This window comes from Triplophysa rosa, linkage group LG6 (genome assembly GCF_024868665.1).
Source record: "Triplophysa rosa linkage group LG6, Trosa_1v2, whole genome shotgun sequence".
In the NCBI taxonomy this organism is placed as follows: Eukaryota; Metazoa; Chordata; class Actinopteri; order Cypriniformes; family Nemacheilidae; genus Triplophysa; species Triplophysa rosa.
This window is the reverse complement of record NC_079895.1, coordinates 1,569,268-1,589,563: the sequence shown is the minus strand read 5'-3', so window position 1 is coordinate 1,589,563 and position 20,296 is coordinate 1,569,268. Positions and strand designations below refer to the sequence as shown.

At 38.0% G+C, this 20,296-nt stretch overlaps 1 protein-coding gene across 3 annotated transcripts in view; it reads left to right on the top strand.

Moving 5' to 3' along the window:
• The first annotated feature begins 249 nt into the window (after positions 1–249).
• lrp2a (low density lipoprotein receptor-related protein 2a) overlaps positions 250–20,296 on the top strand; it is a 76,596-nt gene continuing 56,549 nt past the window's right edge. For all 3 annotated transcript variants that reach the window (XM_057336118.1, XM_057336117.1, XM_057336119.1), the window contains exons 1-11: positions 250–364; positions 11,588–11,701; positions 11,980–12,102; positions 12,354–12,470; positions 12,965–13,075; positions 13,983–14,096; positions 14,288–14,404; positions 15,190–15,333; positions 15,422–15,541; positions 15,636–15,764; positions 17,187–17,356. In XM_057336118.1, the coding sequence (XP_057192101.1) occupies positions 307–364; positions 11,588–11,701; positions 11,980–12,102; positions 12,354–12,470; positions 12,965–13,075; positions 13,983–14,096; positions 14,288–14,404; positions 15,190–15,333; positions 15,422–15,541; positions 15,636–15,764; positions 17,187–17,356 (1,317 nt within the window). In that variant the 5' untranslated portion in view covers positions 250–306. The remainder of the gene's footprint in view (positions 365–11,587; positions 11,702–11,979; positions 12,103–12,353; positions 12,471–12,964; positions 13,076–13,982; positions 14,097–14,287; positions 14,405–15,189; positions 15,334–15,421; positions 15,542–15,635; positions 15,765–17,186; positions 17,357–20,296) is intronic.

The following is a 20,296-nucleotide window of genomic DNA, read 5'->3' as shown; positions in this document are numbered from 1 at the left end:
AGGTGCATCAATAAATAATTATGCCTAAGTCGATTATAATAATGTTCCTTTGTTAATGTTTCTCATATTGTGACTTGTGCAGTCAACACTTAATGTGAGAGGGTCATTGAGCTCAACGGGACTCTGGGAGCTAGTTAAGGATTTGATCCTGTGGGTCGGATCTGAGGGGGTAGCGTCACGTCTAAGCTTTTAGTGTACGCCCTTTTTCATCAGCCCGGGACAAGTGAGTAAAGAGCCACTTCAGTGCATCTCAGTCCCTAGAGCTCCATCTGTCCGGCTTCATGAGGGGCTGGACCGTGCGTCAGAATGCACCTACAACTTGTTCTCATGATAACTTTGTGTATTCTTCATTGCGATTGTCAAGGTACGTTTGAACATTTCTTTTTTCTTTTATTATAAAGAGTAGCCAATTTACATGTATAGTGGACATTTACTAACAAAAGACATAATGGACACGAAACTCTTTATAATATCACAGTTGGTTAATTTAAGAAAATTTTAAAAGTTGGTTAATTTAGTTGGTCAACTTAAAAAAAAAACTACACGTATTTACACGATGTAAAGATTTGTGAGTCTAATTATAAATAGTCGTTCGGTTTATTCCTCCCCAAACCGGCTGTATAACGGTAGAGGTAGGCTAATCTAACGGCTTTGTTATTTATGTGACCTTAAATGAACGGAACCGGACGTTAAAAACTTTGAATAAACATTTATCTGCAAATAATGATTAAACTTAATCGCGTAAGTTATAACAATGTCTGCTCTTAAAAACGATCATTAATGCGATCCTGCGCAACAGGTGTCCGAAGAACGCGACACCGAACGCGTCGTTTACGCAATAAGTTTCAAACGTTCAGTGTTACTTTGTAACATTTGAAATGTGACGCACAAAGCGTCGCTCAGACAGATTCGAGGTTCTCCCGGAGAACTTTTGACTGGGCTTTGCCGTTGCTAGGTAACAGAGACGAGCATGTGACTTAAAGGCAATCTCGAGTTGCTACCACAAAGCAAATTCAACACATGTCTGCGCTTCTGCAGGCTTGTGTCGAGGAGGATGTAGAAATTGAGACACGTATTGCACTTGATTCATTCATTCATTGACAATCTATCTGCAAAAATGTGCTCGTTGCTGGAGTGTCACAGATTGTAATCTGCTTTCTTTTGGACCAACCCTTAGTAAATAAGCTTCTTATGTGAAAGCAAGCAACTAACTCAGCATCTGCTGCTCACCGCCTTTGTGCTTATCGGAGAACAAAAACCTATACAGAAATCCATCACTTCATGAAGGTGTTTCTGTAGCTCAGGTAGAGCATTTCGTTAGTAATTTAAAGGTTATGGATTTGATCTCCAGGGAACGTACATATTGATGAAAATGTATGGATCAAATGCACTTTAGTCACTTTGGATAAAGGCATCTGCTAAATGCATAAATGTATATATAACATTTCTTTTTTAAATAAAATCTTTATAGACTGCATTATATTCATCGGCAACTTTGGTTAGCATATCTAGGTGTTGCGTTTAAATACTTATGCGCAATGTGTGCATTTTCTGTTTTAGAAACGTTTAACCATCTTAAGCTGCAGGTGTCAACATTTGCATCTTCTCATATTCTTTTAAGAGTTCATACTGCCATGTTTGCATCCGGTTTATATGTTTGTGGCTGTAGCCTTGATTGATCTCCTCAGAAATGTAAGCCAGGACTGGGTTCCTGTAATCCAGCTTTGTTCAGCATGTGTTTTGAAGGAAATAACCCAAAGGGTCTGAATGGAGGGGGACAGGTTACTTTCTCTAATCCGCTGAGCTTCCTGTTGGTCTCCCTCGGGCACTCCGTTTCAGACACTTTTTTGTGCTGGGGTTAAAGGTCTTGAACAGGGATGTTTGGATGGTAACATTCATGTGAATCGGTTACCTGTTACCTCGCTTAACATGTTGCTCAACTTTATTTTAAACTCCGAGATTTAGAAAGAGCCTGAGTTGGCACAGTTGATAAACGTTTTGACACTTTTGTTTGCGGTATTTATTAACATCTTGTGTATACATTAATATTTACAGCCGTGTGTGTTAATTATTCCCTGCGAAATGTGATGATGGTGGCTTTTCATAACTTGTTTTTCAGCACCTTGCTTTGTTGTTTTACTAGCGCTGGTCATGCATTTCCATTTTCTTGTAATAATTAAAAAGACCCTTTCACTCGCTGTCATGTTCAGCAGAATCCTCTCACATTCTCAGGCGCAGTCACGGGTTAAGTCTATACCGTAAAGATCAGCGAGCATCAGCAGCCTCAATCAGATCTGGATCAGTGAGTCACCTCCTGATCTGTAACACCGTTTCCAGGCTGGACTATTCTAAACCAGTGTGATATTGGACAGAAAACCTTATGTGAACCTGTCAGTCAGTTATCGTTAAAGTGTAGTAGAGCTTAAGTAAAGCACTTTTGCCTTTGGCTTTTTTTATTAAGCGGAACAGTTGCATTTCATAAGTTCAGTTGTGTTCTGAAGTGGTTTTGGCAGTCATCAGCTTAGTGGTTTTGTGTCATTTTATGTGTCATTTTGGAGAAGCCACAAGAGCTCAGATAAAACATCAAAGTGTCATGTCATGGAAAGATCTCACATCTGTATATTTAAAATTGTTGTGATAAGGTTAAATTAACCGAAAATATTAAGAGACCATCTCAAAGACCATTTTCAGTTTATCTGAATTTACTATTTAGGTGTGTGTTTGGGTAAAATGGTTGTTTTTGTTTCATTCCGTGAGCTACTAAGATTATTTCTCCATAATTTCATGTTCGCATTCATTTTCAGAAAATGTAAACTGGAGAAACAGGTGAAAATAACAGAAAAGATGCTCTGGATTTTTTCAGACCTCAAATACTGCAAAGAAAACAAGTTCATATTCACCTTTTAAGAAATACAACAGTCATATTTCTACATGTATTTAGGAAAAGTTCAAAAAAAATTTTTAAGTGATAATCTTGATTTTAATAACAGTTTTCACATGATGAAATTCATGAAAACAGACACTGAACTGGAATGACCACAATCCATCTAGAAATGATGATTAAATGAACATCTGAAATGGTCTCTTGATTGTTTTTTATACCAAATGAGTTGATGAGTAGTTGTACTTTTTCAATGATATTTCTTGTGTCATCAAGAAATGCAAATACACAGTTTTGTACCTTTTGTTTTTCTTACTTATTTTTAAACACTTTTATCTTTGATTCAAAGGTTGCGGTGTTTTTGGAACTAATGTTTCCGTAAGCCGAAGTATCATTTTAATACTTCAAATACTGAAGATTTACTGAAGATACAAATTACTTAAAGGGATGGTTCACACGAAAATGGGAATTCTTTCATCATTTATTCACCCTCATGTCATTCCAAACGTGTATGACTTTCTCTCTTCTACAGAACACAAAAGAAGATATTTTGAAGAATGGTGATAATCCAACAACACTGAACCCCATTGACTTCCATTGTATGAATATAAAACCACTGAGACATTTCTCAAAATGTCTCCTTTTGTGTTCCACAGAAGAAAGAGTCAAATACAGGTTTTTAACCACATGAGAGGGATTCAATTACTGAAGTTTTATTTTGGATGAACCATCCCTAACTGTTTTCTGGAATTCTTGCTGTCATGATCCATCGCTTTAGCAGGATTTTATGTTTGGTGATTATTGCTTCATGTTAGTTATTACAGAAACATTCACGCGCATGACGTCTTCATTAGTAGTGATGAAATCCTGAAATTCTTGCTTTGCTGCCCTCCACGTGCTGTTTAAAGCTCACACATGCCTTTGGTCCTTTCCGGTTTAAGTCCTTGAGCAACAGAGCTGCTGTATTTTCAAACTGAAGTTAACACACTTGGCACTCGTGAAAACTTCTGATCCTCTTGTCAGGAACAGCATCAAGTCCAGAACCACACTGCGATCACATGTGTTTTTTACATGCAAATTTCACGTGGCCTTTATTTGAGGGTTGTCACTGAGAACTGACAAAAACAACATTCATCTCAAAAATGATCATTTCAAATGGGCTCAAACATTGTCATATTTACAGTACTTGCTCGTCCATCACCAATCCTCTTTCACGTCACTGACGCTGATCTGTATGATTTAATGGGCTTCCCGACTTGACGTTTGCCTCCTTTCCAATCCTCTGCCATTCCGAGCTGCCTTAGCGTACCGGCGGCTCCTTTCTCTCTACATTCAGTTCGGGCCGTGTGAGCCAAAGTCAGTTGTAAAGCAATTGACTGCATTCTGCATCCTCCATTTCCATATGAAACGGACCGCAGCGGTATGGCCAGCCCTGTCGCTCAACTCCGCCAGCCGTGGCTGCGCATGCATTCACCCGGGCCGCACCAAAACAAGGCGGTATTGATGAAAGAAGCGACACCTCTCCCATGGCCCCCGCGGGACTGGAAAGAGATGTTTCGGGGGGCTAGTGGCTGGCAAGTCCCTTTAGTTTTTCTCTTTTTAAAGGGATGTAAGAATGGAGGAGGGTGGGTTTTTCTCCACGCTCTTTCTCGCAGGAAGCTCTACTGTATTCCCCCATTCTGCTATCTGTCTCCATTGGGCCTTTTGGCGTGCTGACACTTTCAGTTATGGGGCTGCAGCCCGGCCAGCCGGTCCATTGTGCCATTGTGGTCTCACAGTGGGGTCTAAGCTCTCGGGAGGCTTCATTCTAATGAAAATTCCTCCACCTCCACTCTCTTTGTGGCCCGACCTTGTTTTTCCCCTCGGATAGTTTCGGGCATTCTCGCATGCTTAAGTCGGCTAATTAGAAAAGACGTGGCCGGAGAGGAGGCAAAAAAAAGAGAGAGAAAAAACACAAGCGGGGCAGGCAAAGACATTAATGATGGAAGGAAAAACAAGCACAGACCCCGACAACAGTAGGACAGCATTTGCATAATACAAGGCCACTCTCCTCACAATGGCCCGCGGGACAGTCCTCTATAACTGTTGTCATTCGCACAATCTTAGTTAAGACGTCCAAATAAAAACCCTTGAAGAGCCACCCTGGGAGATTACAACGACTGCCGTGGCTTCATGGTGCAGTTTGATTTGTGTTGTTCGCTTTACCTGTCGGATTTTTCCAGTTCTGTTGTTGTGGTGAAATCATGGGTTTAGTTAAAAGGTCGTGGGCTCGTGCTTTCTGATAGAAGCAGTTTGTTTAATGTGTATAATTCTGAAACATTTCCAACGTCATCAAACTCCGTCCTGTGCAAAAACAGTGCACTAAAATACACTTTATTTACACTTCGTGCACTTCCGTAAGTGTACTTAAAGTGCTCCATTTTCTCTATTTGTACTTAATATACTAAAATGTGACCCTGGACCACAAAACCAGTCTTATGGGTCAATTTTTCAAAATTGAGATTTTTACATAATCTGAAAGCTGAATAAATAAGCTTTCTATTGATATATGAGTTGTTAAAATAGGACAATATCTGGCTGAGATACAACCGTTTAAAACTCTGGAATCTGAGAGCGCAAAAAAATCAAAATATTGAGAAAATTGCCTTTGAAGTTGTTAATCAGGGGCACTGTGGTAGGCCATCCACTCACAAAAATAAAGTTTTTATATATTTAAGGTAGGAAATTTACAAAATATCTTCATGGAACATGATCTTTACTTAATATCCTAATGATTTTTGGCATAAAAGAAAAATCGATAATTTTGACCCACACAATGTATTTTTGTCTCTTACTAAAAATGTTCCCGTGCTACTTAAGACTGGTTTTGTGATCCAGGGTCACAAATGTAGTCTCAAAATAGCACAGTTGAGTACGCTTAGACCTTCTTAAATTTATGTTTACATTTTTTGTATATTAAGTATAAAATTAGTGCGCGGAAATTGAGCACCTTAAATACATTTAAGTATTTTTTAGTGCACGTTTTTCATCTGGGATATCGAAAATAAAACAAATTTCCTTAGCAAACTGAACATAAAGTACAAAGTATATTTAAGGAAAGTTCAAGCATATACTTCATGTGGCGAGTATACAAATATCCATGTACATTTAAGTGTATTTTAGTCTATATTTTTTGCCTAGGATGGTAAAAATAAAACAAATTCCCTTAGAAATAAGTATACTTCATGTTCATTTAAGTAAAGTTAAAAAGTTCAAGTAAATTAAATTTCGAGTACTTTATGTAGTCAGTATACTAATATCAATGTAGTACTACTTGTACAATTTCATTTCTTATTGTTGGCCCACTTTTTAATTTATAAAAATAGACTTAAGTATACTATAAAGGTAAATGTAGTAAACGCAACTAGTTTACAACTGTTTATTGTTTGTACTGCAACTAAAAGTTAAGTTCAATACTTGTAGCTCTTTTTTTTTTTAATTATGAAAGTACACTTTGAAGTATAATCTCAGTAAACTACAGTAAAATTACTGAAAAAAGTAAACGCAACTAAACAAGTGTACTTAGAATACGTCATCTTTCCGAGAAGATGTTTCTGAGAAATGCATTAAAAACTTCTTCAGAAGTACAGCACGCTTTAGTTTTGAACGAACTTTATTTTGTAAGGGCTTGCTTGTTCGCTTTTGTGCGAATATTTCAAGTATTTAATTCTCGTTCTTTCTGTGGCTCCATAGATATATCATTGTGTTAGCAGCCAGCAGCACAAAGGTCATGGGTTCGAATCCCAATCAACACCCATACTGATAAAATGTACCTTGAATGTCTCATAAATGGCTTTGGATGAAAGCATCAGTCAGATGCATTAAATGTAAATGTTATGGTGTGGTGTGCGTATCCCTGCAGGAAACATTTCTGGTTACACGTTGGTTTAAAATTCTATTTCTGTGAACGGGTGCCACTAAGGGCGTCTTACCTCCCAGATCCTGTATATGCCAATTGTCTACCTGTGCGTTACAGACGCTGCTGAAACCTCCGGGATCATGTCCTACCAACAAAGAGAGCCTTTGAGCTAGCGGAGCAGCAATTTTATCATTAGTAAACTGAGCAGGAAAAAGGCTCGCTTCCCAATTGGCTGCTGAAGGAGTTAAAAAGGAAGCCCATTTGGCTGGCGCGCTTTAAAAGCGTTCGCTTTGGTGTTTGGTCTGGACCTCTCGCTATGAGGAGGCCTGCGCTGAGCTTTTAGCGGCGGGGCTGGAGCGCAGACCCCCATGGCCTTCTGGCAAAGCACGAAATCCATTATTAAAGAACATCACAGGCTGATAAACTTCTGACTCATACATTATAAATGATCTGCTAATACAACATTTGTTACTCAGTGGCATGGGATGTGCTGGTGAGTTTAGCACTGTGAGTATTAAAGGGATAGTTCACCCCAAAATAAAAATGAGGTCATATTCACCCTTATGTGCTACAAAACCTGTACATGACGCTTTTCTTATGTGAAACACAAAAGAAGATATTCTGAGAAATGTTTTGTTTATACAATGGAAGTCAATGGGGTTCGATGTTGTTTGATTATCAACATTCTTTAAAATATCTTCTTTTGTGTTCTGTGGAAGAAAGAAACGCATACAGGTTTGGAATGAAAGAGGGTGATAAAAGGATCAAATGATGAAAGAATGGGTGAACTAGCACTTTAAATATTGGACTGATGCCTCTGTTTGTGCAGCTTGTTGGTGAGTTTGCGCGTATGTCTCAAGCAATTGGATTTGCCTGCCAAAAATTCTTAATTTACATTAAAGTGGGCTCGAACGCCCTGGCAACCACACAGCAACGCTCTGGCAAACAACAGTCAACCCTTGCACGTCGTGGGGACTTCAGCATAGACACTTTTATGTTTAAAAAAATCTAGTTTAAATGAGAGCTTTGGTTAACGGTTAAGACATTTATAATGAGATCGCAAAAAGCCGTCAGCATACAGAAGCAGTGAGAGTCAGTCAAGCTTTGTTGTTAAACTTTACTAAACGCTTCAATCTGCCATGTCTCACAACAAGAGGGAGTTGTTCCTCTATCCATTTAGAAATGGTTTTATTACACTCTTAGACTTTAAATGATGTCAGTAAGATGTCTAAACATATTACCTCAGATATTTTAGCTGGGTTACTGATGGGCTTAATGTCAACGATGACCTCATTTTGTTCAGTTTCAGTGCGTTTACATGCACAGTCTTACTGTTATGCTTAATAAGCTGATAACAAGTAAGGTCACGTAAACGCGAAAAACGGGTTTCTTTTAATTGGGGAAAGCTCATTAACGGCGTAAGCAAAACCCGCTCGGCAGAGGTAGTTTTTTGCCAATTACTCCCGATTTCGCGCTGCATGTAAACGCCTTTACCGGTTTTCTCTCAGTTTTGTTCATGTATGTGCGCATGTCTGACAGCGCAATAGTTAAAGCCCCAAATGGAAGTAATAGTGAAATAACGCAGGCCCGATTCACATTTCGCGTCTTTTGGGCGCGCAAGTTCGTTATTTTAAATGTAGACACGCGGTTTTCTTGCGTAGCCGGTTTATTGATATGCATTTAAACAAGTAAAAACAGATTTCTTTTATAAGCTATTTTTTATAGATATCCTTTTATTTTGTGCATGTAAACACACTCAATGAGGTACAATACTTTGTTTTATCAGTTTACCTGAATTCCTACAAGTCAGCAATTCATAACTTTCAACCTAGCTTTAGTTCATTAAAAAAATAAAAGAATTGTACTATGTAGTTCAATTTAAATATTGAAAATATTCATTTTAAAGACTAACATTACTAATGTTTAATGTTACATTTTTGTCTCAGCTGTAAATAGGACACACAGATGTCATTTAGTTTGGTTTGTTTACTGGGGTAATATTAGCAGATGTCTTCTGTATTAATTTTTGTAAAATAATTTGTTAAAAAAAATCTGCTTCTTATGGACGTTTCAGTTACAGACCTCAGAACTGCTGGGAGAAACTTTACCATAAAACACTATCAAACTGAAGATGAATGAGTCAAGATGTGTACTTATGTTTTGTGCACTTTTTCTAGCACCGGACAAATTAATTGTAACATAATTGTAAAATAAACTTGACACTTTTAGGGACATTTCATTTCGCCAGCAGTTTCCAAGCATTTGCGAAGCAAAATAGTCCGCACACTGAAAACGTACAAAAAGACCCAAACATATTACAGTTATTTTAACATATGCAAGGTGCACAAGTGATAAAAGTGCAAAAAGTGTCTTAAAAGAAGACCGAATAGCAGACATTTCAGTTCATTTGCAATGCGCAAGAGTTTGCAAATGCCTTTCTGTTGTCACATGTCTGTAAAAGTTGCGCAATAGTTATTGAATCTTTTCATGTTCTTGCAAACACGTGCACAGTGAGAGAAAATTAGTTTTTTGCTTAGTATAAAAAAAAATGAAATATACTATACAGTCGCTTTAGAAAAAACTATGCATGAATGTTAATGCATAAATACATTTCACAACTTCTGTATGATAAAAAATGTAACGCTTATTGATTTTGATTATAGAGAGTTTTTATTTTTTCAATGCTCCAATTTTGTTTGGGAAACCAAAACTCTGTGTGTGTGCGTGCGTGTGTGTGTGTGTGTGTGTTTAGGTAGTGTTGATAAGCATACTCACCCGCCCACCAACCCCAGCTCTTCACCAGCTCATTCCACCTTGCGTCTCCCTTTGCTTTTGGAATTTGGGTGTAAGGGCTACGGTACCACCCGGTACCGATATTTATCCTAATTACATTTCTGACAAGGAACAGAATGCAGCGTTTATCAGTGTCAGAGTAAAGACGATCAGAATCCCCCGTCTGCTCTTCTGACAGGTCTGATGGAGAGCTGGGCTGCTCTGGGAAGGTAGAGGGATGGTACCTTATCTCCTCACGTGTCACTCACAGAGGCACATCAAAAGACAGGATTGAGTTAGGGCTGTACGTCGGGTTCCTCCGTTCTAATCTTCCACCCGTCAATTCAATTATTTCAAAGTTTCATTAACAGTGATTAAACTGAATGCTTTTATCATAGTGAAGAGATGAATGAGAGTTTGGTTTTGTACATTTTGCATACAAGACTTGTTTTTTTATTCCATGTTTTGTATGTGTCCAGTAAAAATATATGACATTTTTTAAACGTTTTTAAAATTGACCTCTTTCTTCGTTTTCTATGCTGATTTTTTAGGTGAATTTGCAGAATTCTTTGAATGAAAACAAGTCAAATGTGTTAAACATAGTTTAACATCCTTTTTGCTAGCTTATTGAAACCGTATTGAAATGACGAAATACATCACTTGCACATAAATCTTTAAGGAGTTATGGTGAGATTTCACAAAGAATTTATGGGACTAAATATTTGTAAAGAAATTGCATCACCACGTACTGTATATCTTTAATCTGATTTCTCCTTGATAAACGGAAAGAATGTTATTGTACAGTCCTCTGTATCTTTGTTATATTTGTATTAAGAAAGGTCCTTTAAATTGACATTGTGACGACACTAACAAAATAATTGTTTACGAATTCCCATGAATCTGAAACATTCGTGATATTTTATTGCGAGATTAAGTCAGGTCTTTTAATCGTACTGGAGGGAATTGTCGGTGTAGGCCGAGATCTTGTGAATGTTATCTTGTAACTTCTGAAATGTTTTCATTATTTCTTATTACATGACATTATCTGGACTTCACAAACCCATCACGGTCAGGTTTATGATCAGTGGGAGTAGAGCTTTCTGCCTATGTGTAAAAACCTTGGTTACAATCTTGTAGTCAAAGTGAGTAACTTTGTAAGCTTAAATGATGAAGATGGGATTTCAAAAAGGAAAGTAAAAAATGTGCAGTCGTAAAATCAAAGAGAGAAACAAATTGTGAAAATGTATGCTTTGCACGGCTATCATTTCTCTTTGCAACATTTGCAAATATCGCTGCTGTTCTTCTGAAACCTTGTATCTCCATATTTCGTGATACATTTTTTTGTCATAAATCATTATTATTAGTCACCCTTTATGTTTGTCACTGGGTTTTGCAAATATCTAACCAGCAAAAAGTATTAAAAAGTGCTTGTCAACTTTGATGTAAAAGTTGGGCAGTCAAACGATGAATCGCGATGAATCGCATCCAGAACAAAAGTGTGTGTTTACATAATATATGTCTGTGTCCTGTGCTTATTAATTTTGTATTTAGAAACATATACACACATGTAAACATATTTAGGAAATATTTACATTTATTTATTTACATTTACCAATAATTAAAATGATATACAGTATAAATCTTTAATAATTTTATTTTTTATATTTTTCTTAAAAATATGCATGTGTGTGTATGTGTTTATGAATACAAAATTAATATGCACAGTACACAGACATATATTATGTAAACACAAACCTTTATTGTGTATGTGATTAATCGCGATTAATCGTTTGACAGCCCTAATAAAAAGTACAGTGTTTTTTTTTCATTTCTTGAAAAACTGTGAATTTGGACATGTTTTTTTTAACACAGTGAAGGATTGTTGATGATCCGTTATGGGAAATAAGGTTCATATTCTGAAGAAGAGAAAATAAGCAATAAACCCAGGCAGGGTCATCAGGAATGGGCTTATTCTACATGAATGCAATTACCTTTATTTTGAATCAAGAATAAATATCTTGTCTCTTTCTGTGTAGGTCCGGCTTGTGAGGTCGGCTCTTTCCGGTGTGGGACGGGTCATTGCATTCCGGCAAGCCAAAGATGTGACAGCACATCGGACTGTTCGGACAGCTCGGACGAATTCGGCTGTTGTAAGTAACTCTACAGTGAAAGTAAAGACAATTCTGCCATCATTTATTCATCCTCATGTGCTTGTAAACCTGTATGTGACTCTGTAGAACACAAAAGAAGGTATTTTGAGAAATGTCTCAGTGGTTTTGTGTTCATATAATGGAAGTCAGTGGAGTTCAGCGTTGTTTGATTCTTTAGAATATCTTCTTTTCTCTTGCTGATGAAGTGTGCTGAGGAACTTTGAGGTCTTAGAAAAGAAACCACCTTACAACTAAGCAGTCTAAATACACTTTTGCAGCCCAGCCCACCTGCGAGAGCGGCCAGTTCCAGTGTCTGAGTGACGGCGAGTGCATTCCACAGCACTGGGTCTGCGATGATGAGGAGGATTGCGAGGACGGATCCGATGAAAGACAGCGCTGCCGTAAGTAGAGCTTATCTGCATCCGTCCCTCTCTCTCGGTTCTCCTTTCCATTTCAATTACCACTGTCCGTCAGAGCTGAGAGCTCCATTAACTCTCAGTAATGTACGAGGATGTAATTTCCTTCACGTCTGAGAAACGTGATATGTCGGCGGTCTAGAATGCGAAAGGCCGAGCGCGTGCGTGCGTGCGGTGGAGATGAAGACCACCCGGCGCACTCATATGAGAAATGTCTCTTTGATCTTCACCGGCAGCTGGCAGGACGTGCTCCGCTTCTCAGTTCACCTGCACCAACGGAGCCTGCATCCCAGGAGCGTACAGGTGTGACCGTGTCCCCGACTGCCTCGATGGAGCGGATGAGAGGAACTGCCGTAAGTGGGCTTCTGTCCGCATCTGGTTATTTTGTTTATTTAACACTCACGTCATCATAATAAACGCAAAGAAGAAGTCACATTGCTTACACTTGATTTGTACGCCAAATATACGATGAATATTTAGTGTATAGAAGTATGCGTGGGTCTGGATGTGAGAGGTCGAAGGCTCTTGTGGCATTTTAATCAATTTGTAAGATTAAGAGTCTTGCTGATGGACAGAGATGGACACAATACGTCTCTTGTTTGTCAGGGTTGATTGCAGATTCTTCTGTGGATTAGTCCTCGTGTCATTATTGAGCCGATAACACACGCTGCTTTACCATCACAGATGAGCTAGAAAAAACTGTGCTTGTTTCCAAAAGATTGTGCTTGTTGAATGCCTTTCATTTCACCTCCTGCACATAAAGACTTCTCACTGTGCGGAAGCTGTATCGCGTTACACGCCGATTACATTTAATTGAACGAGCGAGTGATGAATGTGTTTCTGTCAGTCTACCCAGAATGCTCGGAGCTGAGGTGTGCGAACGGCGCGTGTTATAACAGGAGCCAACACTGTGACCAGGTGCTCAACTGCCGAGACGGATCGGACGAGGCCAACTGCAGTGAGTGTCCTCATCCGGCATTCACATTCATCTGAACAGAAAACTGCTTGAGATTAATTCACGGTGGCAGGATTTTGCACTTGTTTTTTATTGTTTTCCCACGTATTTACTTTACTAGTGGTGCAACGTTATATTGTGGCAGGACTTGTCACAGTACCAAATATTAAAAGTTTTTTGGACATCATGACATCTGCCTAATTCTATTGGTTGAGCTGCCAACATGTGATCATCAAAAAAATGATAATTTTGTGTTTATACTGATTTAAGAAGCTCTTTCTTATGGTTTAGCTTTCTTAAAGTCCCCATGAAATCTAAACTCAAACACATTACCACTGTAAAAAGAAACATTTTTTTTTACAGATTTGATGCATAAAAAAGTGTATGTTTACAGAATTTCAATATTTTGTTTTACACATTTTTCACATATTTTTTAAATACTTCAAGTCTTTTCTTGATTTAAATTAATATGCTAAAGTTCAGTTTAAAGCTGTTTTCTACTTTTACTTATTTGCATACAGAAGATGCAACAACAAAAATATAAAAAAATTCTGGAAATAAATCTGTAGTTTAGTTTAATTTTGTTCAAAATGCGGTACTATCAAAATCGTAAACGAAATATTGTTTACCAAATTAAATCATGTATGGTTACACCCCTCTTATTTTCCTATAAACCATTACAAGTATTTTAAATAATACAATTTGCAATATAACCTCAAAATAGGCAAATATTCAATCAATTAGCCTGTTTAATATATCATTTACTAGAATAACACTGTTTTCATCATTGGCGTGGTTTAACCCCGGATACAAACTTTTATGCCTTTAATATCATTGCTGGTGAGATGAGGAAGGTGGCCACTGGTAAAACTTAGTCTTTATTTATTTATTTGTGTTTGTTTGTGTTCAGCCCAGCGGTGCAGCAGCAGTCAGTTTCGCTGCAGTAACGGAGAATGTGTTCCACGCGGCTACGTCTGTGATCATGATGATGACTGTGGTGACAGAAGTGATGAACAGAACTGCAGTATGTACATTGCATGAACGTTATAAATGTTGCACAAAAGAACAAAGCTACATGATAAAGGCATTTAATTCTTCTGCCAGGTAATATGCGTGGCATTTTTAAAGATGTGCTTTACCTTTTCTTATTATAAAGGTAAGTTAGAGAAGTTTTTACCCGAGTGTGAATATTGAATGTCACCCTCTTCTGTTCAGCTTACCCGACGTGCAGAGGAACATACTTCACCTGTCCCAGCGGTCGCTGTATTCATCAAGTGTGGCTGTGTGATGGAGAAGATGATTGTGAAGATAATGCAGATGAGAGAGGCTGTGGTACGTGCTACTTAAAATGTCCCTCTGCGTGATAAACATTAGAAAATATTAAAAAAGGATCGCAACCAAAATCATTATTCAGTCAAATTCAGCCATTTTAAAACATTTTTATTAACATTTTTTTAACTCTTAACTTGAAGACATTAAGCATAAACCTCAATAGCACATTTTTATATTTAATTTATTTGTAATAAACTTTACCGCTCAAGATGATATGCAGTAATGAAATGAGCTGTGGGTTATCTGTTTTAGCAGATATTATCAAGGCGATAACAGACCTTTGAATGTCCGGAGTGACCAATTAGAATCAATTATTCTAGAGCAGTGGCTTTCAAACTGGGGGGGCCCAAGATAGATCCAGGGGGGCACAGATTTTGCAGCATTTTATGAAACATAGAAATTTATCATAGATTTTATGCAATCAAACAACAGAAAAATAACACCACCAACCAAAAGAATTGATGTTCCAGAATTGTTTAACAGAATACGTTTTTTGGTTGAATTAAAGTTCTATGTTTAAGATTAAAAGGCTTTATTAGGGGGGCCGCAAAGCGATGCACTCTACACAAAGGGGGGGAAAGTTTGAGAACCACTGTACTAGAGAGCCGTGTTATCAAATATATAGCTTAAAAGTGTATCTTGATATGTATTTATAAACCAAAGTGATGCGGAAGGGTTTTAATCAATTAATTGAAACAAAGTTTCTGTTTCATGAAAATGACACTCACAACCTTCCAACATCATATCTTTGTGTTGTTAAAAGCTGTTGTTTGTGTTGTGTTTAGATAATGCCCAGCATGAGTGTTATCCCGGAGAATGGCCGTGTCCGTCTTCTGGTATCTGTATCGCTCTGGAGCATCTCTGTGATGGAACGTCACACTGTCCCGATGGAGAAGATGAAACAAACAGCACTGCTGGACGCAACTGCAGTCAGTCACTTTTCATCAAACTGTTTGACTGAAAGTTCCTAGTATTTCCATTGTAAGTCGTTGATGTGGTTGCTGTGATATGTCTCAGGTATTTGGCGCTGTGCTTCTCTAAGCTGTGAACATCACTGTCACGCCTCACCTGACGGAGGAACCTGTGCCTGCCCGACAGGATATGTGGTCAGTCAGAACGACAGCCGCTCCTGCATCGGTAACATTCTCCATTTTGAAGAAAATAGCCATTAGAAGTGTTTTATGATGTTACGATACCCACCACAATCTTGACATGTTTGTTCCCGGTGCAGATTATGATGACTGTACTCTTTGGGGTATGTGTGATCAGCTGTGTGAGGATGGGATCGGAACCCATCGCTGTAGCTGTCGGGAGGGATACGTCCTAGAGCAACATCGATACTGTAGAGCGAATCCTTCATGTGAGTCAACAAGACTTTAACACGCTACATTTAAAGAAACAATGCATGCACATTCTGATTTAGTATGTGTAACCGCATATCAGCCACTCAAAACACCTTAGCAACCGCAGAGAAATGCCCCGGCAACCTCTAACAACAGCCTTACATCACTGCAGCATGTTTTAAATGAAAAAGAATGTGAAGAACACGTGACAGACAATATAGGGTTAAACCATTTTTACAAATATTTTGGTAACGCTTTAGATTACGGCCCGCAATGTACCGCATAATTAAACAGAATTTGTAACAATAATGTACCTCTACAGTACATATCTGTAGGTAAAGGGGAACAATATGCAAAGTTTGGGGAATAAGGAAATTCAAAAAAATATTTATCTGTAATATTTTAAAACTAAGGGGTAACTATTTTAATTTAACGTGGTATGCATGACCCGCAGTATGCTATACAACAATCTTAGCGTGAACATACACGTCATTTTTGTAATCACAATGTACCCATAAATAAGCTACTGTGGATATTAATTAATATTAATATTTGACTTGACTTTAGGACAAATTTTATTTGATTAATTTTAGGATTGTTGGTCACAAATAATTTATTTTAATTATGAGTTATTTTGATGCAAAATCAATGTTGATCTTTTGCGACTATAATCAAGTATTTCAAGAGCGGTTTGATGCAGTTCCCTCATAAATAATATATTTTTTAATTTTCCTTACTCTTACCCCTTTATTCCCCAAACTTTGCATATTGTTCCCCTTTACCTACAGATATGTACTGTAGAGGTACATTATTGTTACAAATAGTTACGCTGTAAATCCTGTTTAATTATGCGGCACATTGCGGGCCGTAATCTAAAGTGTTACCGAATTTTTGTATTTACGTGTCTTATTTCTTTTACTGTAACATCTAAATTGAATATTGAAAGTATATTTTGTTCTTATTTTTTAAACTAAGGACACCTAATTGTTCTTTTGACTCTTTGAGTTTCTAGCATTTACAATGAATGGTGTTAACTGTTATCTTAAATGTGCATTAGCCGTCTCTTTAATTCTCTCAGTTTTCATTGAATGCCATCATGTTATTAAACTCCTGAATGTCTCACTCCCAGCAGATTGTCTGACAGGTTGTGGAAAAATGAAAAACAACTCTCTCACATTCATTACATCTTATCAAAAGTGCATTATAAAGTGTGTTCTCTGAAGATTATCTCAATTTAATTTGAATTCAGGTCTCTTTTAAAACTCTCTTACCTCATTTATTCCCTTTGCTTGGCACCAGCTTGTTAAAAAGACTGCGAGTAAATGTACATCTGACAAAGGGCAGAATTCACATTTCTTTCATGTCAGAATGGGCAAATATTGTTTGCTTGATAAGCTGATTTGTCAGTCTGTATTGATTGAAATGTGTTGTGTGTGTAGCTGGTGTTCCCTCTCTGATCTTCTCTAATGGACGAGATCTGTTGATGGCTGATGTTCACGGACACAACGCTCAAACTCTGGTCCAGTCTCAGAACAGAGGAGCTGCTGTCGGTGTGGACTTCCACTATCAGCTGCAAAGGGTCTTTTGGACCGACACCATCCAAAATAAGGTAAAACCCACCACAAACACAATCAAACATTTAAAAGCTCAGGGTCACTTGACAAATTGTTTCTTACAAAAAAAGTCAATTTTTATAAAAAAAAAGTTTTTGAAATGGATGATTTAGACTGAATAAAGCTCAGAACACTTAACATGTGTTGATTTAATGCTCTGGCACCTGCTGCGGCTTCTCAGTTTTCCTGAATTTAATGAGTGGCATTTCACAGATTACTGACATTCTGACCTTGTCTGAATGATATCACGGTTACGTTTGTTGTTGTTGATAACAAAGCTCTTCATTATACCCGCTTTTCCTCTTTAGACATGCACTAACTTCCCCGTCCCCCCAAACACACACACACACACACACACACACACACACACCAGTACTGATGTTTGGCTAATGTCTTAAAGGTGGGGTGGTTGATTTGGAAAGGTGCTAACTTTAGCCTGCTAGCACTGAAATTCTAATCCCACCCTCTATGCGATTCGCCGTCCAAAGCCACGCCTCCTCCAAACACATGAATGTATTTCATAAATCCACGTAATGAATTACAAACTAAATCCATTAAATTCTTCTCGAAGCATGTACATACCTGTCAAAAAGAAAGAGAGCAACCATGGGTATCGTCTTTCAGACCCTTTGCCTGCCGGAGCGGTCTCCATCGTGTAAAAGATGAACTGATGTTAATTCCAGTTTTTCCTCTTTTCTGATCCAGACGAATTTTCGTCACTGCTTTTTCAAAAACTGACTTTTGTTTTGTAGATCTACTTGTTGTTGGTTCCGCAGGAAAGTTTGATCGTTGCTGATTGTCCGCCATTCTCCCTACATTGACACAGCGGACGTGAGCGCGCTGATGACGTATGATGTCTGCGTGAACAGGGTGCACAGTGGTACGCAAAATACGTTGGCTGAAAATGTACACATGACCCGTCACAGCGGTCGGCCAGAGCGTTTTGATTGGGCGAACGTTTTTTGGTCCCACGCCTTTCACAGACGATATATAATTATACAAATATTATTTGACCACTATACTTCTTGATTGCTATCAGGATGTAAAGAGATTTCCAACCAACATGACAAAAAATGTTTCTGAACAGGATCACCCACCCTGCCTTTAAACAAAGTGAATTTTACCAAGTAGACTGCCAGTGTCTTCCCAGCTTCCCCAAGCTTCTGGGATAGTTCATCCAAAAACATTCTGTCATTATTTATTCATCCTCTTTCTTCTGAACACAAAAGAAGGTATTTTGAGAAATGTTTCAGTGGTTTTGTGTTCATACAATGGAAGTCAGCGGGGTTCAGTGTTGTTTGGTTACACACATTCTTCAGATCTTCTTTTGTGTTCTGCAGAAGAAAGAAACTCACACAGGTTTGTAATGACATGAGGATGTAAAAATTGTATTTTTCCTCAAATAAATTCTGCACATAACAGTGATTAAAACGGGTTTTAAGTACAGAGAAAAGAAAACCTCAATATCAATGCTTTGGTCTGTGAGGATTAAAGAAAAAAAGAGTTTGAGTGGAGGTTGTGAAGGAAGTTGGCTCTTCGTCAGCGGAAAGGGAATTCTTTGACTGATGCCTGTAGATACAGCTAATACGTTAATAATGGCTGAGCAGTCTGTCTCCCGCAGGACCGCAGTCACGGTAACCAACTCGACCCGGAGATAGACTCCAAATGTTCCTAATCTCCAAAACATGTCTGATATGCAGGAAAACGCCACATATTTCTGCGCAATTTTATGCAACCTGAGACCATCTCGAGTGATCGTGCAGTTCCTCGCATTCACTTTTTGAGGCGTTCTTTGGCCAGCTTTGTTTTAAACTCTTGGCTACTCTGTGGTTTGGATATCAGCCATAAAGCAGAGAAGTGGGTAGGTACTAAGAGACGGGTTTGTGCGATCAGTCTCCTCGCAGGGGGTCCGCAAACAGCCACAGCACCACAGCTTGAGTTTCTGTTCGACGGGTCAGCAGAGAGGCGTCGTCTTTGAGACGTTTGGCTCTGGTTTCCAAAGGGCAAAGCTTGCGGTGGTGCCTTCGCTTGTGTTATGATGCCAAGAGATCCAGCCTGAGAAACCCATGCCATCTTTGAATCAATAGGGCAGTGGTTTCAGAGTACACTTTATAAAAACTCCCTCTCAGGTGAGACCCGTGATACAAGCTGGACCGCAATCTTATTGCCTGTGATTAATGAAGAAATGGATGTAATGTACACTTGAGTTATGAACCCATAAGAAAGAAAAATCACGCATGAGATCTCTTTATTATATCTCAATTATTTCTCTTAGACGTCAATGAGATTAATGGAGAGCAGTCTCATCTGCGTCTCAGATATTTCTCCCGAGAAAACGAGTCAGAAATCTGACAAATGTCTGAGAAGAGATGTCAACAATGTGTCAAACTGAGCTCAGATTTGTCAAGTCTGCATTTAAAAGTCAACATTATTGAAGATCTCAATATCAACTCAAACATTTCTCATCACATTTACCCAAATACACATTATTTTACCTCTACAATCCATAATTATTATAGTTTTGATTTGAGTATTTTGATTTTAGTTGTATTAATATTTACAGCTAGCTTTTATTTTTAGATTCATAGTTTTTATGTTAATTTTGGTTAGTTTTTGCCATTTCTTGTCATTTTATAAGTTATTCGTTTATTTTTTATGTTGCTTTGTAGGATTAATACATTTTTTATTTTGGTTCTATTTTAGTTTTTGTTTATTTCTATAATTGTAGTGCTTTAAACTTATTTCAGTTTATTTTTGAGGCAACATTTCAATTCTTTGTTTAGTTTTCCTAATAATTTTTAGGTCAATATTTTATTTCATTTCAATGAACGGAAACGTTTTCAAGATTACAATTTTAGTAAAATAATTAGAGAGCCTGTGAAATAACCTGTCTGCTACAATCTACATTCATTAATGCTGTGTTTAAACCAAACGCG